Source organism: Sebastes umbrosus, chromosome 1 (genome assembly GCF_015220745.1).
Source record: "Sebastes umbrosus isolate fSebUmb1 chromosome 1, fSebUmb1.pri, whole genome shotgun sequence".
In the NCBI taxonomy this organism is placed as follows: Eukaryota; Metazoa; Chordata; class Actinopteri; order Perciformes; family Sebastidae; genus Sebastes; species Sebastes umbrosus.
In genome coordinates, this window is record NC_051269.1 from 37237784 (window position 1) to 37264989 (window position 27206).

General features: G+C 42.3%; 2 protein-coding genes across 2 annotated transcripts in view; both read left to right on the forward strand.

Annotated features, from left to right (window-relative positions):
• Nucleotides 1-25997, forward strand: part of LOC119488782 (nuclear receptor coactivator 3-like) — a 41953-nt gene extending 15956 nt beyond the window's left edge. Inside the window, 23 exon segments of the mRNA XM_037770721.1 lie at nucleotides 5755-5822; nucleotides 8467-8574; nucleotides 8849-9009; nucleotides 11577-11677; nucleotides 11872-12046; nucleotides 12347-12538; nucleotides 12862-12948; nucleotides 13895-14038; nucleotides 15275-15422; nucleotides 15518-16188; nucleotides 17346-17608; nucleotides 17610-18332; nucleotides 18417-18540; nucleotides 19082-19324; nucleotides 19449-19661; nucleotides 19814-19925; nucleotides 20699-20870; nucleotides 21305-21667; nucleotides 22236-22442; nucleotides 22551-22797; nucleotides 22885-23077; nucleotides 23231-23444; nucleotides 24236-25997. Of these exon segments, the coding sequence (XP_037626649.1) occupies nucleotides 8486-8574; nucleotides 8849-9009; nucleotides 11577-11677; nucleotides 11872-12046; nucleotides 12347-12538; nucleotides 12862-12948; nucleotides 13895-14038; nucleotides 15275-15422; nucleotides 15518-16188; nucleotides 17346-17608; nucleotides 17610-18332; nucleotides 18417-18540; nucleotides 19082-19324; nucleotides 19449-19661; nucleotides 19814-19925; nucleotides 20699-20870; nucleotides 21305-21667; nucleotides 22236-22442; nucleotides 22551-22797; nucleotides 22885-23077; nucleotides 23231-23444; nucleotides 24236-24247 (4854 nt within the window). The 5' untranslated portion in view covers nucleotides 5755-5822; nucleotides 8467-8485 and the 3' untranslated portion in view covers nucleotides 24248-25997.
• LOC119492355 (inositol hexakisphosphate kinase 2-like) overlaps nucleotides 1-27206 on the forward strand; it is a 1011171-nt gene that overhangs the window by 803095 nt on the left and 180870 nt on the right. The gene's annotated exons all lie outside the window — the stretch shown is intronic.

The window sequence follows — 27206 nt, forward strand, 5'->3', positions numbered from 1 at the left end:
TGTTTTTGGGGGTCTGTAATTGTGTGTATCTTTGTTTTGGGTGGGCCTCTGTTTATTGTTGGGCCTGCCACTCATTGTCTCGGGGAGCTCAGATTGCAGGCTTTATTTCAGGCTGAGCAGGAATGTCCTCCTCACTATTCTGGTCCTGACTGACTGACACTGCTGCCACTCTGGCCTTTAGCCAAACGCCTGTGTATCGAAATGATTTACTTTTATAATACTAACTGAAGTGTTTTGATACTACGGAGTGCAAAAATGCAGTCATTAAGTACCAAGTTTACCTAAGTAAGTAAGAGAGTAGGCATTTTTGTTTTAGAGATCCACACAAGGGTGATTGGCTTTCTTGCTTATACCTGGTAGGTACAAAGGAAAAACAAAATCGCTCATATAGTCCCTTCAAACACGTTCACATTTTCAACACGTCATATCATTTGAAATGCAGAGAGTTGTCTTGCATGTTTGTACCTCCCCAACACCCAAATCATTCACTCAGGCTGCACAATCGCTGAGATGATTCAGATGAGACCTGTGTGTAAGATCCAGTATGTCTGAAAAAGTAAAGCCAATGCTGAAGTGCCTTTAACTTGCATTCTTTCTAACAGCCAGCAGGGCGCCCCCCTTTTCCTCTGGTTGCGAAAAGAATTCTGATTGTATAGAAGTCTATGCGAAAATGAGCCTACTTCTCACTTGATTTATTACATCAGTAAACATTGTAAACATAAGTTTATGGTCTCAATCGCTAGTTTCAAGTCTTCTTCAATACAGCATCATGTTCATTTAGTAAATTCTGGTCCCATTTAGAGTCAAAAGACCATAAAGCAGGGGATGCCTTAGGGCGTGGCTACCTTGGGATTGACAGGTTGCTACCACGGCGTTGTCCCGTCTGGGAGTTGTCCGTGTTTTCGTCTTACAACTTTTATCCCTTTCACAGTGTTTAATCAGTTCATGAAAGTTAATTGGAACATTTCTGTCGCATACAAATGTCTTATTCAGTATTCGGTTGCACTTAGCTCCACCTTTTCATGTCACTTCTGGTTGCAAAAAAAAACAGTATGGCGACGGCCAAAATGCCAAACTCGAGGCTTCAAAACGGCAGTCCACAAACCAATGGGTGATGTCACGGTGATACATCCACTTCTCAAATACGGTCTATGATAAGATCACACTCTCTCTCTGAGGCATGCAATGCTTGCATCAATGTAAGATAATCATGTCGCTGATGAATTAAATACTTGTTTTTGTAACACGTGACTGGTACCATGGTGGTTGCAATGTGGGCGGATAGTTTTTAATGAAGCAAAACCCCTCACAGTCAAAGAGGTTTGTAGTACAAGAGACTGTCTGTCCCTTCACTGCTCACTGTCACTTCTGACAAGCTGAACAAGCAAATGCACTGTCCAAGCTCAAACAGCGTCCTTTTAAAAGAAGCTCTGTGGCTGTTTAGTCATTTCAAATATGGAAATACTTACATGTAACTGTTAATTAACTTACTAATTCAGAGTTGTATAGCTGTTGCAGTCAATATCTTAACTTCATAACTGTGGGGATTTGAGTGCCCACTGCCAACCTCAAAATATAAGCAGTACTTCGATGTAAATTCTGAGTCTTTGTTACTTATAAACAAGATAAAAAGATTATTTATTTGTATTCATTACATTAGCAGTTTAATTGATCTACGACAGTATACTTGCCTGAGCAGCAGTTGCCCCTCATCTCCACTTTTCAGGAGAAATGTCTGGAAAGGCTTAAAGAAAGCCTCATTTACCCATCACAAATCACTAATCAGTACTCTCAACACTGAGACTGTGTCTGAAATTACTTCCTCGTTCACTCATTCACTACTCTCTATATGACACACACTTAATAGTTTTCTCTATAGCGAGCAGTAAATTGAGAATTCAGGCACATAACTAATCGTTTTGCATCATCACTGACGGGCGTAGAGTTGTACGACTGTAATTTTATCACTTCTGACACTCTCTTTTCTGAATTTGTACTCCCACCCAATAGCAAACAGTAAATTTAGTGTACTATATAAAATAAATAGAGTGATTTTAGACCATAGAAATAGAATATAAGAGTAGAACGGACATTCCCATTCATATTAACGTAGCAGGATGGTCAGAGCGGCTGACATTTTTATGTGTACTGTTGCCATAGCGACCGTTGTAGCTAGCAGACTGCCGACTTGCGACAAGTTTCGGACTCAGAGGTGAAGTTTTGCAGTAACGACAACTAAACAAGCAGTGGAGTAGATACGTTACGAGGAACGTAAAAAATGTAAATGAAATGAGTCAAATTCGGAGGAAAGCACATTGTTGTCGCCAGCTGAGTGAAAACTTTGTTCGGCTCGTTTTCTGTAGGAAGTGTAGCATTGAAGCATGGTGGAATTAGCTAGCTAGCTAGCGGACAACTGGCTGGTTAGCTCTTGGGATGGTTCTGCCAGGCTTTGGTGCTGCACTGATTACGCAAAATGAGCTGAACAGCGGGCCGGTGGACAGCAGCAGCGCAGGGTCCAAACCGTCCTTCCACCTGGGGAAAAGCTACAAAGCAAACTAGCTAGCCAGCTGTCTCCGGGAGCTGCGTCCATTATCTTCTCTGCGAGCTGCGACCACACACTTTACGTGTGTTCTGTTGTCACCATAACAACTTAATAACAATCGCCATTTTCTTTTGTACTAGTCAAATTACCACAGCAAACAGTTCAATGACCATTCTACTCTTATTTTATTTCTATGTTTTAGACACCACCTGAAAGATACTTGCTAGCCTTGCGTGTAAAACTCCGGGTGCTCTTTCTAAACAGACCTGATTAGCAATAACAACCCATAACTTCAGTTCTTACCCCTATAATTACTCTACTCAACAGCAGTCAGCATTAGCCACACGCAACTTTCTGTTTTGCATTTAACTCTTTGCACCATTTTACTGTAGCTTTAATATTTAGTTCCTTTGTAGTCTGACTTTTATTATTTATTTTAAAGCAGTATATGAAATGCTTCCTGTTTTTAAAACTATACAAGTTTAGGAACTATCTCGATGTCAAATATCCATTGCTACCAGTATTTTTCTAATGGATACCTACCTAGGATACCTAGCACTATTTATGTCGGTGCTCTGTGTCTCCTCTCTTCTCCCCTCCCCCTCCCTGTTCTCCCGCCTCCTCCCCCACTTTATTCTACTCAATGTGCCCTGACTCCTCCTCCTCCTCCTGCTGCTGCTGCGGTCCATATTCATACCAGTGCTTATATCTCCTGGTTTGAATTACATTTCACTACCAGAAGTCACTCATGCATGTGTGGTGTGTTTGTGTGTTTCTGTCAGTAAACAAGGACAGAAAAAAACAGGGATCAACAAAGTTGAGGATACAACAAAACAACAAAATCTCAAAAATTTCCACACGTTACTTTCTCACTATAGTTTCTGTGAATTGTTGTTTTGGTGTCGGTGAGAGTCGACTCAGAATGATTAAACTGTGTTTGGACAGTTGACAGAAAGGGAACGCTTTTCTCTCTTTCTCTGTGTTAAATTATTCAGCTGCAGCATTAGCTCAGTAGCAGCCCTGCGTTTAGGACTGATGTGATCAGTGGTCTGTGGTGGAGGATCACACACACACACACACAGACACAGACACAGACACACACACACACACACACACAAACACGGTGGGCAGAGTAGGTTGCAGGCTTGCAACTACTGCCTAAGTGTGGCTGCGATGATAGTATGAGTTAGACTTATGACTATTGAGATTAAACCTGAATGGAGGTAACATCATAGAAATAGTTTTTCTTTGCAGGAGTTGAAACATCAAATCCGCTTTTTTATGTTTTAAATCTATTATTTTTTTGTTGCATGTCCTTAGAGAACATCAGTTGTGGATTTTTTCAGTGAATCTTAAAGTCAAATATTGTATGTAGCTGACTGTATTATAAGAATTTTAATTTAGAGCAGTGTGATTGTTATTAGATTTCATGAAGGAAAGGACATCTGACAGGCTTATCTGTGGCAGTAGGATGATGGTGCTAAAGGTCACTGGTTTTGGGAAAACCAAACACTGAATGGCAGGCCCTCACAGTTTTTGTGTTAGGACATTTATTTATTTAATTTAAAAGGGACCATGTACAGTTTAACACATAAATGTGTCACCATTGGATGCACCGTACCAGATTATAGCTTTAAGGCCCAGACACACCAACCCGACATCAAAGAACTAGTGCCGACAAAGCGCCATGCGTTGCCTCATGTCGCCTGCGTCTTTGCCAAAAAGTTGCACATGAACACACCGCAAAGACTACACCAACATCCAACTACCACATAAAGTTTGTGCCTGCGTGAGATGAAATAACTCTCCACACCAGCAGGCGGCGGTAGTCTGTATTCGTCATTCAAAAAGGGAAACCAGAAGACCGAGGACTGCAGATATACAAGCAGTTGTTGTGATTCGTACATTAAACAACGTGGCGTTTGCCGACCATTTTCACGCCACCGTCACTCACCACTTAGCTTCATTCCAGATGTCCATGTCGTTGTGAAAATATCTGTGTATTGGAAGATGAAAAATGAGAAAAGTCTTCTGTGTGTTTCCTCTTGACTTTACTCGTTGGCTTGCTTTCGTCACGTTTCTCTTCTCGTGCACTGATTCGTTTAAGCTGAACAGCCAATCAGAGTGATTTCTCTCACTGATGGGCACCGACGCCGATTCAACATGCTGAATCGGACGGGAAAAAAATCTGAAATGTTCCTTTAAGCTTATTTGCATCTGTAGTCCCTTCTTGGCAGGTCAAAACAAAGAAAGCACAATATCAAACGGTACAGAGTAAAAACAGTATACAAAAAAGAGCACACAAGACGCGTAATACAAAGCTACACACAATACCATGACAGTTTACTTGACATGAAAATGTGGCTAGCAAAATCCTAAGGAAACAAAAAGCTATTATTTTCAATAGTAATATTGTAACTGCTACTTTGAAATGGAAAAACGTTTCACAGATGTCGGTGGCCAGCTCAAGAGAGACTCCTCTCTGTTGCTTTGATGAAAGCTTATCCATTTGCTGTGATGAGAAAACACCAAACCCCAGAGGGCCTTCTTTACTGTGATAATGAACAGGATTGCAAAGCACTGAAGGTTATGAAAGCTTTGACAGAATGGGTACTAGGACGTGTCATGTTTGACAACTGATTGTCAAAGTTGTATAAGCACTGTATATAAAAAAATGGTAGGAAAGAAAGGTGACATAGCTTCTTGGTTATTACGTAGCAACAAACCTGCTAAGTTATGTGCACAGTGAGGAAAGTGTTTAAAGTTAGTGTTAGCAACCATCTGATTATTTTGCAGGAGTTTTCTGACCTTTTGTGAGGACAGGGTGATTTCCACACTGTGTCGTTCTCTTAATGCTGAGTTAGCTGAGCTTTGGAAAGCCTCTGATGGCCAGTAGCAATCACACAAGGTGTGAGTGGGAACAAGGACAACAGTGGTCCACCAGCCTGATAAGCAGAATATGTAAATAGGGTGGATGAGTGGCCACATTTCCAGGAAAGGGAAGTGGTGACGCAGTGGAACGGGCTGAGAGGAGGACGCAAACAGGATGCTATCTGCTGTGGCTTCCTGTGCAATTTTAGAAATCATTTTTTTCCCATGAATTTATGTGAAAGCAAAACACAAAGAGCTCATGCTATTTTCATAGGGAGCAGAGTCATGTTGGCGACATTCAGCGGACATTCTAGCTCATGATTTTCTCTTTCTGTTTTCAGGAGATGTTGAGACATTGAAGCGACACTAGACCCTGAATGGAGCTTGACTGGGGCTTGTGCTGGTCAAGGTGAGCATGTGGTATATGTACAAAAACACACACACACACAATCTAGACAATCTGTAAAAGATTCAGACCATTTTATTTTTAACTATGAGTATTTCTCACATGGGCAGCTGCTGTTTGTGTGCCCGATGGTTTGTGCAACATACTGTAACTCATATTGTCCCTGAGCAGGTTTCACATTGTCAAACGAAGCTGATTCAGGTCAGTGGCATACTGCCAGGCCTGTTGAGACTCATCTGTGGTTTTGGTGGGCTGCTGCTCACAAGCTCTCATTTTGCTCTAGAAGTGCTGCGTACTTAAGTTATCAGTTTTTAGATTTCAGTCAAGGCAAACTTTTAGAAAGTGCAAAATGTCAACAAGAGTGAACTTATTATAGTAAACTCTAACTGAAACTAAAACAAGATTTTTACAACATTGTTAGTTGAAAATAAATAAAAAACTAGATCCTTTAAGAAAATTGAAACAATATTTCCTGATTAAACAAAAATTAAAATGTAAACCAATTTCAGTTTTAGGTTGTTGTTTTTTTAAGCTATAATATATCGCCATTGAAAAAAGGAGACAGCATGAGTTTCAGTCAGCTCTCGTGACATTGAACCACAGAAACTGAACAGACATTCCCGGAGATGGCGCTGTGCCACAGCTCATCACTAAAGTAGCGCGAAGATTAAACATTATGGTCATTCCTACAGTTCTCTAACCATGTATTTTGTATGTATGTGTAGCTATATACTTCTGAGACATTATAGCTGGCCCTAACTTAAAGAAACTAAAACTAAACTAAAACTAGCAAATACACTCTGAAAACTCACTAAACCTAAACTAAAATGAAATCAAAGTCAAAACTAAAATTCAAAACTATTCTAACCTTGGAGTGAACTAATGAAACATACTATTATGAACAAAAAGCACACTAAATTAAATTGTGTCATGCAGTTTAAATCCCATGAGGAACATAGTTGTTTTGGTGAAGTTGTATACAAAGAGACTCAGAAGTTTTCAACATTGTTTCCTCATGACCAAAGTAGAAACCGTTGTACGCCGCTCTGCGTCCCCTGTTCTCAGAAAGGCCCCCAGCTCGGCTGTTTGTCCGTTTCAGGATGTGAAGCTGACTGAGGGCTGATGTCATCTTTCTCCACTGCTGCAGAGGTGAGCCGTAGGACAGAAAGAAACCAGGAAGGAAGGAAGAAGGAGAGGAGGGAAAGGCAGTGAGAGTCACAGCCGGAGCAGGACCGGCAGATTTAGAGAGGGGTGGTGAAAGGCAGACAGACAAGAAGCATGCGATGCAGATTTATGGCGCTGAGTGCGTGTCTGAGACTTGGTGCTCCTCTAGTAGGAGTAGGAGTAGGAGTAGTGGTGGTGGTGGTGGGTGACTGGGCTGCATGTCCTAGCCTGCAGTTGCGGAGCAGGAGTTGCATAATGGCTCCCATCCGTTCTATACTTTTCCACTCTGGAATGAGCTCACTCTGTGTTTAAGAGCGTTTGTGTGTGCGTACACACACACACACACACACACACACACACACACACACACACACACACACACACACATGCAGACACAGAGCCGAGGATAGTCGAACAATCTGGTTGTGCAGCGACACGCTACACAGCTTTGTGTGTGTGTTTCTGGGTGGGAATAGGAAAGAGCATTGACCTTAGAGGGTTGGCTACAGAGGTTTCCTCTAACGTGAACTCTGAGGGGGTCAGACGCGGGGCAATGCCAGAGCAAGAAAACAAGGGCAGGGTCCACAGAGCAGTACTGCTACACCCAGGGAGGGAGGGGAAGAAGGGAGGGGTTGTCTTAGGATGGTATGGGGAGGAAACAGCAGTTAAAACCTATTGGAATAAAGAGCGGATGTAGCCTAGTATGGAGAATGCAGAGTAAAGAGAATGTGGAAGACAAATAATTCTTACTAGTCCCTGAAATGCAGTGTGGAGCCTCGCCTGGATTGTTTCTGGGCTCCACAAGCTGAAGCAGTGTGTTTTTTTTTTTCCCCCCGTGCAGTCCCAGGCAGTTAGACAAAGAGGCAGGCTGGTGGGACAGTAGCTACCAGCAGCTCATCTCTCTGTGTCTGTGCCGCGACATGCCTGAACATGCAAGAGTACTGGAAACAGTTTGTATATGCAGTGTGCTGCTGCTAGCAGAGTGGTATCATTCTAGCGGGCAGGCTGGCTGAACGCAGGATGACCCATCTCCCCCGAGGCTCCGAATCACTACATCATCATCAGTCGCTCCTCGCAGTGGAACAGATGAGATTTCACTCCCATCAAGCACTAAGCAGGAACCAAGGCTGCTTTACTAACTGGATAGTCCATCCTCATAAATCTGTAGGAATCTACTCTTCCCTCGGAAGAATCACTTCATTTATAACCTCAATGGCCCGGGGATTTTGTTGATTTTTTCCCCCCCATAACTTGACACTAAGCTTTTAAGGTTTGACTGAATTTTGCGTCATTTCTGAGTGAACTTTGCAAAGAAATGACAGCTGAGGGCACTTTCCAATCCACACTTATCCTTTGATAAGATTGTACCACACACATATGAGCATATAAAGCCACAATCTCAGTTCATTCCCTCTGATCATGTTGCACCGCCTGTATGTGGGTGTATACATGTGTATATGATGTGCATTTTTTGTGCTTTCAGGTGCTGATATGCGCTGAAGATGAGTGGCATAGGAGACAACTCGTTGGAGCCGCTGTGCTCTGGCGACCGCAAACGTAAACTGTCCACCTGTGACACACCGGGCTTAGGGTGAGTTCTGTTAAGTGTCCATCACATATCAATCCACTTTGTCTGCTGCTGTTTTTTGGTGTAAATGTCAGCAAGTGCACGAGGTCGCTTCCTTCTTCCTGGCCTCCCGTAAACATCCATAACCCCCTCCACCTCCCCATGGTTCACACGTGTGTATGCTGCTTGCAAAATATCTGAAGCATCTGAGCCAAGGCCGTATGGCCTGCATATGGACGGGGCATGGGGAGGTGAGGTTGTCATGACAACATGTCTAATCCCCTTGGCGCCCCGGCAGGTGTGACAAGCGTCGGAGGGAACAGGAGAGCAAGTACATTGAGGAGCTGGCTGAGCTCATCTCTGCCAACCTCTCCAACATCGACAGCTTCAACGTCAAGCCGGACAAATGTGCCATCCTCAAGGAGACCGTGAGACAGATCAGACAAATCAAAGAGCAAGGTACTACCACCATGCAAAGAACACCCATGCACTTCTATTGGTATTATTATTAGTAGGAGTATTTATATTATTATTTGTATTATTTAGGGCTGTCAATTGATTAAAATATAGAATCACACATTTTGTATCTGTTAAATGTACCTTAAAGGGAGATTTGTTAAGTATTTAATACTCTTATTAACATGGAGTGGGCAAATATGCTTGTTTTATGCAAATGTATGTATATATTTATTATTGGAAAATCAATTAACAACACGTGTTTATCATAAAGTGGGCATGTCTGTAAAGGGGAGACTCGTGGGTACCCATAGAACCCATTTTCATTCACATATCTTGAGGTCAGAGGTCAAAAAGCCATGCCAGTTTTTCCTCGCCAAAACTAGCGTAACTTTCGATCGTCATTTAGTGTTCTTCCCGACAAGCTAGTATGAAATATTGGTACCAATGGATTCCTTAGGTTTTCTAGATTCATACGATACCAGCATCTTCACTCTGGCTTTAAAACTGAGCCCGCTACATCCTACAAATTGCAAGTTGCGTTAATGTGTTAAAGAAATTAGTGGCGTTAAAATGAATTTGAGTTAACACGTTATAGCGTTAACTTTAACATCCCTAGTATTATTATTTGTATTATTATTATTATTCATTTTGTCTTTCTTCTGTATTTGTTATGGGGAGTAAACAGTGAGTTAAGTTGTACTGAATCTTGTTGAGCGCCCTGCTGCAGGACAGATGATGCCAGTGATGAAGTGGTGTGTTTGGTTCACGGCCAGGCTGCCTCAGACTGACAGCCAGTTTGGCTGTTTGTATTGCTGGGGGTAAACGAACACCAGTAATTGAGACCAGTCCTTGGTGGTCGTGGCTCAAGGCTGTCAGTGACAGTGTGTATCTGTTAGTGCCAAACCGGGCTTCTCTCTGGGAGACAAATGACAACTGGTGACTCAGAAATCAGACCTTTTATAGAGAGTCGCTCCTATCCATAGGCCATTTTCCAATCGTTTTGCAGATTTGATACTGATTGGATACGCAAAAGAGGATATTTTCTTCCACCTGTTTTAGCTCAGTTGAGATTAGATCTGTGCGGTTAAGTGGGTAAGGAAGAGAGAGAGCAATCATATTGGAATCTACCCAGAGGGTCACAGCTGGCTACTGCTGGCCCCGGTGTTATGCAGCCAGGTTGCCATAGTTACAGGATGGGAATGATGGAGGGCCTCTGTTTTTTTTTTTTCTTCTCATTTCAGTCTGTTGTCCATTTAACACACCTTTTCCCTCCCCCCTGTTTACACATCTTTACAATCAGTTTCTCTGGTGTCTCCTTTTTTACGTCAGTCTCAGCTTTCTCAGCTCTGTTTGCTCACACAGCTAGTTTGGCTGGAAATTGAATTAAATCCAGTGTGGTATTATTTGTCGTCTTGCTCGGCGTCTCGCGCCACAGATGGCCCTGCTATATAGAGTGGTATCTAACAAAGCCTCAGACACATGCTGATTTTAAAAATAGAAAGGCATGCTAATCATTCATCCGTGACTCATGCTGCCACCTGCTGGCCAAAAAAAAAAATTTATATATATTTTATATTTCATTGTGTTAAGGAAGCATATCCCACAGCTAACTGGACATCATAGAATAGTTGCTCTTTCTAAACTCTAGTACTAGAAATAAAACTTTATTTTTTATACATTTCCAGCCCGCTCATCTAAAAGGTCAAGGAAACTTATTTTAGAGTAATTTCTTTTATAAATCCAGTCGGAGAAATTTTGCAGAAACGATTTGGATTCATATTCGAACCGTGTACTTTCTGCACTCTTTTTCATAAGACTTTAAAACACATTTTTTTTTTTTTTTATCGTTTCTCACAACAATTTTAGATGGATGTACATGGATGCATGTGTATTACAATACCTAGTATTCCCATATTTAGCCTAATAGATGTCTTATTTTATATGTAAAATCTAAACTATCTCATTTCTTCTGTAATTAAACCAGTAATTCTAATGGGAATGCATTATATCCACATTTGTTAGTGGTAAAACAGAAAGTCTTATTCTATTGTTTAAACATTGAATAAAATACTTATTCAAATCATTGAAATTTGTAAAAAAAAACATGATAGCCATAACTACTACTAATAACTACTGAAAAATTTTAAGTATCACCTTTTGTTATAACATATAAGACGTTAATGTATGTATTTCTTATAGTTTGCTTCTTCAAAAGTCCCCTGTAATTTTTTTTTTTTTATTGTTTTATTTACCGTTATGTTTCTCTATTAGATATGTTATATATGATGATTACAATGTAGTATGGTTGTCCTGAAATTCTGACAAACAGTATGATCTGGGAAAATACTATGAAATAACATCTATTATACTGTGACTGACTGAAAAAACATGCAGGTCATGTGCACTTCTCAAAGTTAAGGTCACTGGCACCAAGTGTTGCCTGAGTTACACAATGAAAATGATTTACAATATGTAAAGTACAAAATAAAGAATTTAAAGGCATAGATAGCTGTTGTAAAATGACAATTGTCTTCATCAGTTGTGTAATATGTTTCATCCATCCTCAGGAAAGAGCTCTTGCAGTGATGACGATGTCCAGAAGGCGGATGTGTCTTCCACTGGTCAAGGGGTCATTGACAAGGACCATCTGGGACCGCTGCTCCTACAGGTCAGCGTGGGGACAATCACTGGGGGGCAAAAAAACAACACTAATTAGCTGTCGCTCCATATGCTGGACCAGTGGTTTGCTGTCACTTTTAGTTGATAGAAATGTCTCAGCTGGTTTATAGGAAATCGTAACCAAATAAGGTGAATATAAAGTTGATATTTTCATTGATAAATCTTCCTCCCTGCTGTTCTCAGGCCTTGGACGGCTTTCTCTTTGTGGTCAACCGGGAGGGCAACATCGTGTTTGTGTCCGACAACGTGACGCAGTACCTGCAGTACAAGCAGGAGGAGCTCATCAACACCAGCGTGTACAACATCATCCATGACGAGGACAGGGAGGAGTTTCACAAGAATCTACCCAAGTCTAACGGTGAGACAGAAGTTTATATACATGTGGGGGCGCAAACTAGGGCTGTCAAGGAATATTCTTAATTTGAATATATATTCAAATAGTAAACAAACCACATACCGATCAGCTGTGCACCTGATGGACAGATGGACGCTAGGTATTCAAATAGTTCGAACCTATTTGCTTTTTTTTAATGTAATTTTTCTCCAATGTGGACAGCCCTAGCGCAAACACATTCAAGATCACGAAGACTCACTTACTTAAATGATTGAACACCTGAACCTCTGAATGCTCTTACCCATTACCTGTTTCTCTTCACAGCACCAAATGGAGCATCGTGGGGTGGAGAGGCACCTCGGCAGAAGAGCCACACCTTCAACTGTCGTATGCTGGTGAACTTTGTTCATGGTCAGGGTCATGGGTTGTCAGAAGAGAGGCCTGGAGGCCAACGCTATGAGACCATGCAGTGTTTTGCCCTCACTCAGCCCCGGGCCATGATGGAGGAGGGAGAAGGTAAAAGTCATTGCTAAAATATATATATATATATATATATATTTGTTTTAATTTTCAGATTAAAACAATGGGAAAATACAACAGTTAAACATGTGACAACACATACATTTATTCATGCAGAGGATATGATTTAACTAGCAGCTACAAAGTAGGACTCGTACCCTTGGCTTACACGTAGTGTGTATCTCTGCCTTGTACTGTATTTATTGGTCAATTTGTCCTGAAATGTTGCAAATATATCTATACCCACAAGATTATGAATGTCCAGTTTCCAGAGCGTAGTCGAATGAGGATTTAACGTTGTGTCGTCTCTTTACTTTTAGATTTGCAGTCATGTATGATCTGTGTGGCACGACGCATCATTGCAGTAGAGAGGACAGAGAGGTTCAGCACACGCCATGAACTGACTGGTAAGTTTCCACTATGTTATATCTAATAGATGCAAGTACTTTATCAACATGTATTAAAGGGTAACTTCGATATTTTTCAACCTGGACCCTATTTTTCCATGTTTTTGTTTCTAAGTAACTAATGGGGGCAACAATTCTTGAAATTGGTCCAGTATTGAGGGATTATACTGTAACCGGCAGCTGTGAAAGGAGCTGCGAGGGGGAGTGAGCCGCGTCAATGTAACGTTACATTCACTGAAAGTGTCTCGATGTGAAATCTGAATATCCGTATACTCTGGCTCAAATAAATACGGACGTACATCATATTCAAAAACCTCATCCCCATTGCTGAAATCAGCTAAATATGCAGCCATGACATTGAAAATCTTTTAGATAACACTAAGCTACGCTTTCTGTACTCAAACACAACAAACACTGCCCGGCTGCCACTCGCGTTTCCACCATGGATGTATTCCACTATTCCATCGTTGTCTTCCAGCAACACGTCACCTCGCCAGATTTCAGAATGAGACTTCTCCTTCAGCGAGACTCTTTCAATAATGTCGGACACTTATAATAACAATCAGAGCCTGTCATGGCAAAAACAAACACTGTTACTGGACGTAGGTGACGGTGCCTGTGAGCAGCTGCTGTCTACATTTCAGAAAATGTCCCCATTTGTCAGTTAGACACAAAACATGGGAAAATATGGTCCAGGTTGAAAAATACCGAAGTTACGACACACCAGCTTACAAAGGCCTTAGTCAAACTAGGGTAGGTTATAAATGTTGTGTTAAATTCCCCACTTGTACTGATATGACAATGTGACCTTTCAAGCCATGTCATTCTAGATATTTAGAGATGTACACTGTCGATTCTTGATAGACTTAGTCATACACAATACATCTGAAATTCACCAGTAGCCATTATCCTTTGTGTAATCCCAATGATGCATCTTCTTTTACAGGTAAGCTGATTGAAATTGAGCAGCAAACCTCTCTCAGCACCACCATGCGTCCAGGCTGGGAAGACCTGGTGAGGCGCTGCATGCAGATGTTCCTCCATCGAAGTGAGGGACAACCGTGGTCCTACAAACGGCATTATCAAGACGGTATATAACTGCACCTCTCTTGTCACCATCACTAAGTCGCTACCACAAATAGCGTAGCATTTGCATATCTGGTGCTACATTAGCAGGTGTATAATAATAACAATAGCAACTTTATTTCCGCACTCGTTTTGCATGTGAATGGATTACGTAGAATGAGAGCCATTATTATAGGCATTAGGAGGGCCGGTTGGAGACGTTATTATAGGCATTAGGAGGGCAGGTTTCAGCTCCGTCAAGAAGGCGTCATTAACAAAAGTATACTAGGAATGCAGCAGAACACAAGTCACCTCATTAAAATGTTTGGTATGTGGGACACGGCCCTTGCTAGATGAATAAGAGGCTCAAAGCATTAATGAGTCATCTCCAGCTCAACAGGAGATATAACCGGATTTGTAAGACACAATGAGTAACCCTCTTGACTTTATCGGATGGTAGAAATAGAACACATTTTTTTAAAATCTCTGCATTAAATGTTTAGTACCGTTGTAACTTAGTTTAGTGCTGTATAATGTCAGAATGTGAGTCTTTGCGACTCGGAGACGGCTGCCTGCGATCTTCTTTGCTTAACTATCACAGCTGTAATTGGCGTGTTAATTCAGTCAGCTTCACATTAAAAGCTGTCAGACAGGTATTACTGGAAGCTACATGACAGTTTTATTTTTTACCAGTATTAGCGACAATAGGTGTAGTGTTGTAGTAATGTAGTGTTGTAATAGTGTTGTGACCAGGGTTATTATAGTAAACTAAAACTGAAACTAAAACAAAAATAAGTAAACTAAACTAGAGTAAAAATGTTAAAGTAAAGATTAAACATTAAATATTATGACCATTCCTGCACAGTTCTCCAACCATGTATTTGGTATGTATATGTAGCTAGATAGATACCTGACCTAAACAAAAACTACTGTAAAACTAAAACTAAAACTAAACCTTTCTGAAAATCTGAGACCAAACTAAAACTAGCAAACGCACTCTGAAAACAAATTAATCTAAACTAAAATGAAATCAATAAGTCAAAACTAAAATAAAACAAACTTATTAAGAATTAAAAACTATTATAACCTTGGTTGTGATTGCATCGCAGCACTCACAGTACAGAACAATAAGAATATATCAACTGTATGGAAATTCAGCTCAAGTCCCCGCAGCTGTTTATTAGCTTTAGTTTTCTTTTTTATGTTGTTAGTATGCGCAGCTATTTTTAGGGGTTTTAATTCTCCTTTATTTCTGCTCTAGCTTTCCGTACTGGCCACGCGGAGACCCCACTCTACCGCTTCTCGCTCTCTGATGGCACCCCCGTCACAGCCCAGACCAGGAGCGACCTCTGCAGGAATCCCAGCACCAATGAACCGCACTCGTTCCTCTCCACACACTTGCTACAAAGGTGCAAATGCTTTAACAATTGCAACTAGCAAGAATGATTTCTCCTCTCATTGTGTTGTATGTGCTTAAATTTTGTTCTGTCTTAAATTTTTGTAGGGAGCAGAATAGTTATCGTGGAAACCAGGGCGGAGGTATGAGGCCTCAGAACATAGGCGTGAACAACCCCAACCAACAGATGAACGTGGGCCCAGGAGGGGGCATGGGCATGAACAGGGGCTACGGCATGGCAGAGCAGGGCAACATGCCACAAAGAGGAGTGCCTCCATACACCGGGGGCAACCGCATCAATCCCATGAACCAGATGAATCCCATGCATCAGATGAATCAAATGAACTCCATGCATCAGATGAACAACATGGGTCAAATGAACCAGATGAATCAGATGAATTCCATGCATCCAACGAACTCCCCAATGAACTCCATGAACCAAATGGGGCCCATGAATCAGATAGGCCACCATGGCATGCATCAGCAGCAGCAGCATCAGCTGCAGCAGCAGCAGCAGCAGCAGCATCAGCAGCAGCAGCATCAGCAGCAGCAGCAGCAGCAACAGCAGCAGCAGCAGCAGCAGCAGCAGCAGCACCAACATCATCAGATGGGTCAGTTCCACGGAAGTGGAGGTGGACCTGGAGGTGGAGGGTACGGGATGGGAATGACCAGCCCGCCCCAGGCCAGTCCAGGGATAAATGGCCCCCCACACAACGTCATGGGTTCACCCAGAGTCCGAGGAAGCCCCAAGATGGGTGCCAGCCCCTTTTCTCCCGGAGGTATGAAGCAAACTTTTGTAGATCTCTCGTTAACCCTTTAATGTTCTGCTCGACCATTTGGTAGAGCACATTTTGAATCACCATATTTTTATTGGAAAATGTGTTTAACTTAACTCAACCTGATAGAGCCATCTCTACCACTCAGTTTAGGTATGTTATGCTAAAATATCCACTAGATGTTGCCGTGTCTTTAAATAGCATTCCTTTTTAGTTCTTTTCTTACAGAAAATTAGCAACAAAAAAAAATACTTCAGACATGAAGACTCTGGTCTAATTTTCAAAGGTAGACATAATTTTTTGACATAGTTTCAGAGGTCTTACTGAACAGAATTTCATAAAATGAAATGCCTAATAAGGGTCAAATAATCTTCTAAAAACATGCTCTACCAAACGGTGCAGTTGTCCTGATATGGTTAAGGTAGTAAAGGTAGTAAATTTACTATTTTGTACTAAATGAAAAAAACTTTTGATTATTCATTGTTGTTAATATGATACATTTAATGTTATTCCATTATATATATGCTTACAAAAATGTATCTAAAGTCTAAAAACAAGATTTTTTACCATTTCTGAGATGCTAAAAAGTAGCCTACTTTAAATATGGTAAATATCTAGAATAAATACATGGAAATAATACTAGTTCTGGTAATTAGGGCTGGGCGATATGGAGAAAATCAAATATCACAATATTTTTTACTTTTGATTTGATTTTTTTGAATTCCCTGATATCGATTGCGACGTTATTGTAGACTTGACCATTGGTGCTTTAACAAAACATTTACTCAATGAGATTTTTGATAAATAATCATTAGTAATGTGGATATAATGACTAAGTATGTAAAGGCAAATAATAGAACAGTCTGGTAAGTCCAGAAAATAACATCACTTCACTGTAATGCAGCCTATTAAACCAGGAAAAGACACTTATGCTATATTACCCATTTTACAATATCCAAAATCTAAGACCATATATAGTCCTCATTGACATACAGTATGTTTGTATACTAACCTATTGTTATCATAAGAACAGTGCATATTTGATGTTTTTTTCTTAGTGATTAAAGGGTTAATTAGATGTAGAAAATCAAAACTTCTTAACTTACATTGTGTGTTATTAACTTGGATTGATGGCATGTCTCTGGTTGTGTCCTTGTCAGGTATGAACTCTCCCATGAGCTCCAGTCACCCTGGTAACTCTGGAGGCGGCGGAGGAGGAGGGACCACCTTCTCCAGCATCTCCTTGAATGCCCTCCAAGCCATCAGTGAGGGAGTGGGCAATCCGATGCCCTCCCCCCTCACCTCTCCTCCCCCTCACAAGCCTGACAGCTCCCCGAGCATCAACTCCACCAACCAGGCTGCAGGGGGACCCTGTAAACCAGGCCTCCCAGCTTACTCCGACTCCAAGAGCCCGGGCAGCTCGCTCGGGGGCTGGAGGAGAGCAGCAGTCTCTGCAGCATCCACGCACCCCCACCAGCGAGGGCCCTCCTGACAAGCCAGACAGCCAGGCCAGCAGAGAGGTGGGTCCGGCCGGGGGAGAACCCAACCGACGGGGCCCTGACACCAAGAGCCACAAGAAGCTCCTGCAGCTCCTCACCTCCCCTACGGATGAGCTGGTGCCCCCTAATCACACGCCGAGCTCCGGGCCCGGCTCCACGCCCGAGGCTAAAGACGGAACAGCCGGCGTCACCAGCCCCTCCTCAACAGGAGTGTCCTCCTCTACGGGCGGGAATCAAGGCGCCGTGTCCTCCTCTGGCGGCCCAGGACATTTAACAAGTCAGTCACTGCAGGAGAAGCACAAGATCCTCCACAAGCTCTTGCAAAACGGGAACACTCCCGACGAGGTGGCTCGCATCACAGCCGAGGCCACTGGGAAGAGCAGCCTGGATTCAGGGGCACCAGAGCCTGGTGCTGCAGCCACTGGAGGGGTTAGGGGGTCTGAATCAAAGCAGGAGCAGCACAGCCCCAAGAAGGAGAAGCCCCACGCCCTCCTCCACTACCTCCTCAATAAGGACGACTCTAAAGAAGGTGGTGATATCAAGCCAAAGCTGGAGGAGCTGGAGGGGAGAGGAGCTCAGGGGCCAGGGGTTACCAGCTCTGACCCCCACTGCATGGATGGGAAGGTCAAGTTGGAGCCATCTGATGAGGTAAGGCTTTTACCCAGAATTACAGTTTGTTAGATGCAGTTAGAAATATTGTTGTCTAATCATTGTTGTGTCTTGACGGTTCAGGCGGAGACCCTGGAGACCATTCTGGGTGTCCCAAGGAACAGCTCTAGCTTCTTCCCTGAACCAGACTCCAGAGCAGGGAAGGAAGTGGGAAACAAACAGGGAAATATGCCTGACAGTTTACTTGGTAAGTCAGTCATTTGAGTCTATTTGAGTATCTTGATCAAATCTAACAGCTAAAAGGTTCTTGCTTAAGGCAAGACACTACTGGCATAAACATTGTTTTTTCATGCACTTGTAAGTTTTGAGATTTTGAGCTATTTTGCTTCCATATCTTCTTTCAGACTAGTTGAAAGAAAACATCCAAAATACAAATTTAGGTGTTTATTTATACGCTTTGTTTATTTGCGTCTGTAGATTTCTCCTAAATTTACCAAAATTAGATAATGGCCATGTGCATATTCAAATATGCAATTTCAGAAAACTTGTAATACAAAAAATGACGATGATGATGTTTAACCTGCAGTGTCTCCCCTTAATGTGGAAAAACACAGAAGAGTATGCATAGCCAAGATACTACAGCCATAGCAGCCTTGGCACATTGCATGTCAGATACTTTTTAAAATCTTGCATGAAGTATCACACTGGAGATGCTTCCTTTTCTTAATCGTACAACCTAAAAGTATGAAGGTATGCAATCATAACCTCTTGTATTGTGTGTGTTTCAGATGGGGAGAGAGGCCCCATGCCCCCAGCTCAGCGTAGTGCCTATCAAAGAGCCATGTCCATGGAGGCCAAGCCCATGGGTGGAGGAGAGGGAGTAGTAGGAGTTGGGCTAGCCGGGAGAAGGAATGTCCCCTGTCCCACGCTGGTCAAACAAGAGAAGATGGATGCTCCGATCCGACCTGGGCCCGTTCCCAATGGCTTTCCAGGGGGCATGGGTGTGTGTCCACCACGGGGCAATCCAACAAGTAACTTAAACACTTATTTTTTTATTTTTTGTTTTCATTTTTTAGATAAACTGAAGCTTAGGGTCCAGTATTCCATATGCTTCTAATCTTACTGATGAATGTTTATGGTCTTTGTGTTGATCAGGAGCTATGGGCAGAGGAATGGGAATGCCTCAGCGGCCTCCCATGTCAGCGCCAGGGGACTGGGGGATGTCGAGGTCCAGTGGCAGCCCTGTGGCCGGACCAGGACACCCTGGCATGGGTCGCTCTGGTCCAATGGGAGGACCCATGATCAACCGGTCCAACAGTGTACCCGGAAAAAACAGGTCTATGCTGCAGCAGCAGCTCATGGATATGGGTATGTCACAAGTTGTGTGTGAATCTGTAACGAGTGAATGTTTGGTGCTCGTACGTAATATGATAGAGGAATTGGAATCATTTTCTGTGGATAATGTGACTCACTGTTTCCACTCTATATTGATCATACACTACCCATATTCACCTCTGCAGGTACCAATGAAGCCAATATGGGTATGAGCCCGTTTGGTGAGCCCTCACCTCGGTCCCCCTCCTGGCCAGTCTCTCCTTTGGGAATGGACAGACCACAGACTAACACAAACAGGTAAACCTTTTGCACTGGTCCCAACCCTATCTATCTGAATCTTTGCCATTCAAGACCTTAAAGGGATAGTTTGGATGTTTTGAAGTAGGGGTGTATGCGGTACTTATCCATATTACCTACAGTAGATAGTGGTTGTCACACCCCCAGTTTGGAGAAACAGACAGGAGGACCGGCACAGGAGCAAAGGCTATGTACTGCTGTGGACGGGGGCAGCAACAAAACGTTAAAGTGGACACTATATTATATTTTCACCGCTTTACCTTGCCATCAGACAGCCCTTTCTGAGCAGGAACTGAAGCTGTTATATCTATGCTCTCTTCAAAGCCACCAGACTCGTAGACCAGCAACTCCTGTGTTCTGTGAGGTAAATTGCTGTTTTTGTCAAAGGAGTCTGGTGGCTTTGAAGAGATCATAAATGACAGCGTCATACCTCATACAACCCCACTTCAAAACATCCAAACTATCCCTTTAAAGGAATATTTCCCCCACAAAATTGAATTCTTGAATAAAACTTTGTTTTTCTTGCATGCCTCCGTGGTAATCGGAGAATCAGAAAAGTCTCCTGATATAGTGAAGTAAATGGAGGCCACGTTCAAACTGCCCCCTTGGATTTCACTTATCTTCGTTATTTGATTCTCCATTCACCATGGAGGCATTGTGTGGGTGAAATATACCTTTAAACTGAATTCAGGAGCTGGTGTTAATAGTGTCGGTGATTGCAGTCTCCTTTTCTTGAAGTGATTTAACATTTTCGGTGTCATCTGTTGTCTTAGGGACCAGTTTGGGCACCCGCTGGAGGAGCTGCTGGGGCCCCTGGTCAACAGCGAGGGCCCGAGTGATGAACGGGCACTTCTCGACCAGCTGGACTCTCTGCTCAATACCACTGATGTCATTGCTCTGCAGGAGATAGACCGAGCCCTAGGCATCCCTGAAATAGTGGGCCAGGTACAGGACTCACTACATTATACATTTGCATATACTCATTCTGTTAACAGGAACTGGTAACGAACTTCAGTTCTTCTAAAAGTAATTCTAATTTATAAAGTGATTGATTGTAATGTGATTGATTGTGATATAAAATATGGATTCATAAGTGCAATGCAAATTTTAAATGCATAGTAGTCCGTTAGATTATATGACATACACAGCTTGTGGCTCAATGTTATTTGAATGTGGGGTCTCGGTGCTAAACTTAATGTTAGCTTGCACTAAATGTTACTAAGCTCCCAATGTTTTGTAGCTTCTCGTTGTGCAGGTCTTCTGTAAGCCTGATGTGATACTTGTGGTTCTTATGCAGTTGTTTTCTGTAGCTAGCTTTGTGTTGATATTGCAGTTTACTTGTCCAAACTAGCATGACATGCAACCTCTTTGTACCCCAGAACCATGGACCTGAAGGCCACCAGCAGGTCCAGGTTCGAGGCCAGGTCCGGCGCCCGCAATCAGAGCCTTTCCCAGGGCCGGACTCCTCCTTAGGCATGGACCAAAAACCCATATACAGCCAAGGCTACCCTGGGCCCCCCGGGCCCTCCTCTATGGGCATGCAGCCCGGTTATGGTGGCAACACGATGCAAGGCCAGTCTCCTGGAGGCTTCAGCCCCATGATGAATCAAGTGGGCCAGACGGGGGGCTACCCCGGCATGACGGGTATGGGCAACCCCCGCGCAAACATGATGCGACCTCGCATGATGACTGCCACCAAGCCTCTCCGACTGCAGTTGCAGCAGAGACTGCAAGGACAACAGGTGATGACACAGATATTGTTATATATTAATATATTGTTATATTAAAGATTCAGCAGGTCAACTCGTGTCTGAGGAGAAGTTGGTGGCTTCTTCATGGATGTATAAAGAGATGTGGATACCCTTGTAGGCGGGCGCCCGTTCATTCCTATGACAGTTGCTCAGTGGCGCAGGAAGCCAAAATGGCTCGCCTGCCGAGTCATAAAGTACCCGGCTCTTCCGGCGATCTTCCTCATCCATTGGGCCCATAGAGCAGGCACAGTAGCGTTTCCTTTAACCCCGCCTCCCAGCCCTCGGTACTTATTACAACTTTTAGGACCTAAGGATTTAAATAAGGGCTATTACAGTGTTCGTAGTTGACTTACCTCAAATGATCTGCTGATTTACGGACGTCTCTTCCCCAATGTAAGTCTATGGGAAAAAGTATTTTTGGGCCCAATGGCATCACGTGACACGGAAGTTGTAGTACCACCACTACGAAGGTTTGCTTTGGGGGGCTTGGACGTAAATAGTGAACAAAAATAAACAAACTGGCATATTTTAACTGTCTTTATCTTGTTTTATCTGGCAGTTTATGAACCAGACCCGACAAGTCATGAAGATGGAACATGCCCCCGGAGGGAACCCTGCAATGCATTCAAGCATGCAGCCTGGCATGCAAGCTGGTATGCAGCCTGGTATGCAGCCTGGTATGCAGCCTGGTATGCAGCCTGGCATGCAACCTGGCATGCAACCTGGCATGCAACCTGGCATGCAACCTGCAAACATGGCCGGACAGGTATGTAGGCGGCACTTCTAATGTAGTGTGCATTCACACTTCATTTAATAACATCAGACCGGTCACCATTTGTAGATTTAAAGTCAAAGTATTGATGTTTGTCTGCAGCCTGGTTACCTGAACGCTCAGATGATGGCTCAGCGCAGCCGGGAGATGATGACCATACAGATCAGGAGGCAGCGGATGATGATGCTGATGCAGCAGCAGCAGCAGCAGGGTCAAGGGCAGGCTGCAGCAGCAAGAGGCTTCAGCCCTCCTCCAAATGTCACCGCACCAGGAGGCATGGACAGCCCCATCGGAGGCCCCCCCATGAACCAGCCTGGACAGCAGGGCTTCAACTATGGAGGTAACTATGGTGAGTTAACTGAGACAGAGCTCTCTATTATTTCCTCTTGGACATTCAAGTTTCACACTCAAGTTGTTGTTGTTGTTGTACTTACAGGGATGAACCAGCAGGGGGACCCATCATTCATGGCTCCAGGTAGCAGCCCACCAGCAAACATGATGCCAGGACGAATGGGAGGTCCTCCTCAGAACGCCATGATGCCAGGGATGCAGGTCAATCCACAGGGAGGGCCCATGTACACGTCTGGAGACATGAAAGGCTGGCCACAGGGCAGCATGCCACGCAACAGGTATGTAGCGTCAGTCTTCCCTGAGCTAAATTATTTAGAGTCTTTAGTGTTTGTAGTTAATTATCACCATTTTAGCACCATACTCAAAAAAGATTTTCCTTTTGTGATAATTCTATAAAACATAAACATATTTTTATTTTTCTGTCTTTCCAGCACATACCCCCAGCAACAGTTTCCCCAGCAGGGCAACCAGGGCCAGTTTGCACACATGATGATGAACAACTCCATGGGTGGACCAGGGCCGGTCAGTGGGGCACCCAGTGCGGGTCAGATGGGCCAAATGCCAGGACAGAGGCAGGGCCAGATGCAGGGCCAGATGGGCATGAACCCCATGGGAATGGGCAGAATGCCAATGGGACCTGATCAGGTATGTAATACATTGACACAGTCTTAAGGCCCAGACACACCTAACCAACATCAAAGAACTAGCGGCGATGAAAGTTGACTGTTTCGTCGCCTTTGTCTTGGCCAAAAATGCACTCAAGCACACCGCAAAGACTACAGCAAACAGTCAACTACCACGTACGTTCTGCGCCTGCATGAGATGAAATAACTCTCCACTCCATCAGGTCGCTGTAGTCTGTATTCGTCATTCAAAAGGGAAACAGGAAGACCGAGGACTGCAGATATACAAGCCGTTGTTATGACACGAAAATTAAATAAAGCGCCGTTTGCCGACCATTTTCACACCACTCTCACTCACCACTTAGCTTCATTCCAGACGGCAATGTCGTTGTGAAAATATCAGTGTACTGGAATGATCAGATGAGATGAAGACAAAAAATGAGTTTGCCTTCCTCACTTCCGTTTCTCTTCTCGTGCACTGATTCGTTTAAGCTGAATAGCCAATCGGAGTGATTTCTCTCACCGACGGGGTCCACCACCGTTTCAACATGCTGAATCAGCCAAAAAAAAAAAACGACATGGGCAGAATAGAGCCGACGGTGCGGGACACACTGCAAAACCTAGGCCGACAGACGCTCACAGACAGCCCAAAATTGACCAATGGCCGACCGTCGGCTTGGTGTGTCTGGGCCTTTACACAAGGGTCAGCTGATATTTTAAAACACAGTTGAGATATCACAGACATGTAAAAAAAAAAAAAAAAAAAAAAGCGTAGGAGAGATTGCACATCTCACTGTTTTTTTCTCTCTGCAGAAGTATTGCTGAAGACGTGCGGCTGAAAGCAGAATCTGTAGCCTTTCAGCTGTGGCAGAGCGGTCTGAGCCCCGAGAAGAGCTGGACCTACACACACACACACACACACACACGCACACATAGTAGGAGTCCTCCAGCATAAAACGTGACGGCACAACACACCGCTGATCCTGGAGGAAGTGGGCTACAAGGACAACTGAAGCCTCACACACTGTTACCCTGTTAAGGTGATGCACAAACACAAAACACCAGTGTATGCGGGTGCGTTCACGCGAACGACCTGGAGGCTGTCGGGCAGTATTCAGCGTCGCGGGCCAGGCTGCAGAACGGGACTATGGTACAACTAGCTGTGGCTGCACTTTACCTGGAAGCTTCTGTGTGGAACAAAGATTGATGCAATATTTCTTCATCATTACAGCCTTACTAGAGATTCAATGCCTTCACAACGATGGGTTTCTTCTTTTTCTTTCTTATCCTTTGGATGCGCCTCATTCTTGAAGTCGTCGGAAGCTAAAAAGCACAGTTAAAACTATGTTATGCAGATCGGAGCAATAACTCTCTACGCCTCTATGCTTTAGACTGTAACTGAGCATCGTAACACCTGTTATAAGCAAACAAATGGTACTGCAGTATTAGATGTCTCAAATGTCCTCTGTGAATATGAATTGTAAATATTCTACAAAATATATCAGACATGCTTTTTAAAGGCCCATTATTGCACAAAGTATGAGACCTGGTTGTATTTTTGTGTCCCATAGGTCAATACTGATTTGGTTGATTTGCTTTTTTTTTATGCCCTTGCAAATATTGCAGGTGTGTTTGGGGTTTCCTTCCCTTGTTTGTCATTTTCTGAATGCTGTATTTTTTAAGATTTTCCTCATGTATTCCATGTTTTAGCGAGCAGTTTTACTTGTGACGAGTATCTGATGAGTTGAAGGTTTGAGCTTTCACGCTGTCAGAGATTTTATTGGAAATGAATTTTGTCAGTCGATTACATAAAATGATTTTGTTGGGTCGTGTGTGAGCTGTACGGGTTTTATCTGCAGTACAGTGAGGACGGGAACACGCCCTCCTCAGTGTACCAACAACAAGCCCGGTCCTTGCAGTGTTCTCCCCCTCCTCACCAGCTCTGTCTGTCGAGTGTATTTTTATTCACACCATCTTCTTTTTGACTGTTATTCTCAACTCGCTGAATCTACCTTTTCAACGTGCGCAATCCAAAGATATTTTTCCACATCTCTGTATAGTTTCTGAGATTTCTGGTGTACATTTTTAATGATATGCGTTATATTAGTCTGATGGTAAATGGGTACATATCATGGATCTGTAAAAGCATTTGATGGTTTTGTACTGTAAAGCGTAAGGAGCTATACGTTGTTCCACAGCGGGAGGCTGTCGGTGCAGTGCGAAGAGGACTGGAAACCCCCGCAGCAGAACGTTTCTACATCCAGAAAACAAACAAACAAACGAAGCATGTTTTGCTGTGAAAGAGAAATACCAATGGAATGAAATCCACTTCAAGACATATCAATATCTCTTCTATCTTTCAGGAAACAACGTCATTGTATGTCCAGATTTTGTTACTTCAGGAAAAAGGAACTTTGTAGAGTTTGAATGAAGTGCAAAAAAGATGCAAGAGATCATTTGGTTTGTTTTTGTTTTTCTTTGTCTGGAGGTAAGATAAGCTGTCATCTTACAGGATGTATATTACAGATTTTTTCTGTTGTTGATATTGATGTAAATACAAATTTCTATTTAAACACTCTTGACTCCGGTTCTCTGATTATCTTCTGACTCTGACTGCAATTGACTCATTCGGTAAATATCAGCCACTTTATTGCATTGATGAATCATCCCGTTGATCAAACAAAGCTGATGAAAGCAGGTTTATTGCGAGAAGCTAATGAAGGATTCATCCATTCTCATTTTTAGATCTAATGTTCTTCTGTCAGAAGAAAAGCTGCTTTGCTTTGATTGTTTTTTAATATTACTCTCTGCTAAGTATTATAATGTAGAGAACTTGGATATAATTGCCTATTAATAATAATATATTTAGGCTTTTATAAAGCCCATACAGTGTGATGCACTAACAGTGTACACAAAGACAGTGGTTGAAGAAACATCCTGTAAAGGAACGTATATAAATACTAGAGAAGAGATGTGATACACTGAGGCAGAGTGGTGGAAGCAGTATTAGGATCTTTTATTAAATAAAGGTAGTAATATCATAATGTAAAAAATACTCCATTACAAGTAAGAGTCCTATATTTTCAAAATCTACATACATACATCCTGAAGTTTTATTAGGAAATATTCCTTTAAAATGATTTATTAATAAAATTACAAAAGGTGACAGTATATAATTAAAACAGTAACAAAAAAAAAACATTGAACGAAAAAATATATATTATGGAACAACAGAAATTAATTGTCTAAATAGCCTTTTTGTTAGTTGAATTAGAAATTAGTTTTACATAAAGTTTAACATCCTTCACAAAAATACTAAAAACAAGGTTTATTGTTGCTAAATATACATTGATGAATAAAACATTTAGCTAGAATTATCATCAAATTTATTCTAAAAACATATTTGTGTTCTTTATTAGTTGATTAATAACTAATTGTACAATAAAAATAGGCATTAATAAATGTGTTTACAAATTAATTTATTAATTTTACAATAAAAATAGGTATTAATAAATGTGTATACAAATTCACTTATTAATCTAAAAATAAATGGAAAAAATTACAAAGTTTTTCATTATTTGACATTTTAATGGGCAATAAAAAGGTGAATTATGAAAAGAATTTACAAATGAAATATTAATCCATCAATAAATACTTCAAATTAAAAAGGGATTTACAAAAACACCATAAAACAGTCAATAAGTACATCATTTAAAAAATACATTAATTAATTAATAAATAATGGAATTTAAAATTCTATTTGAAAATGCAGTTTAAAGAGAAA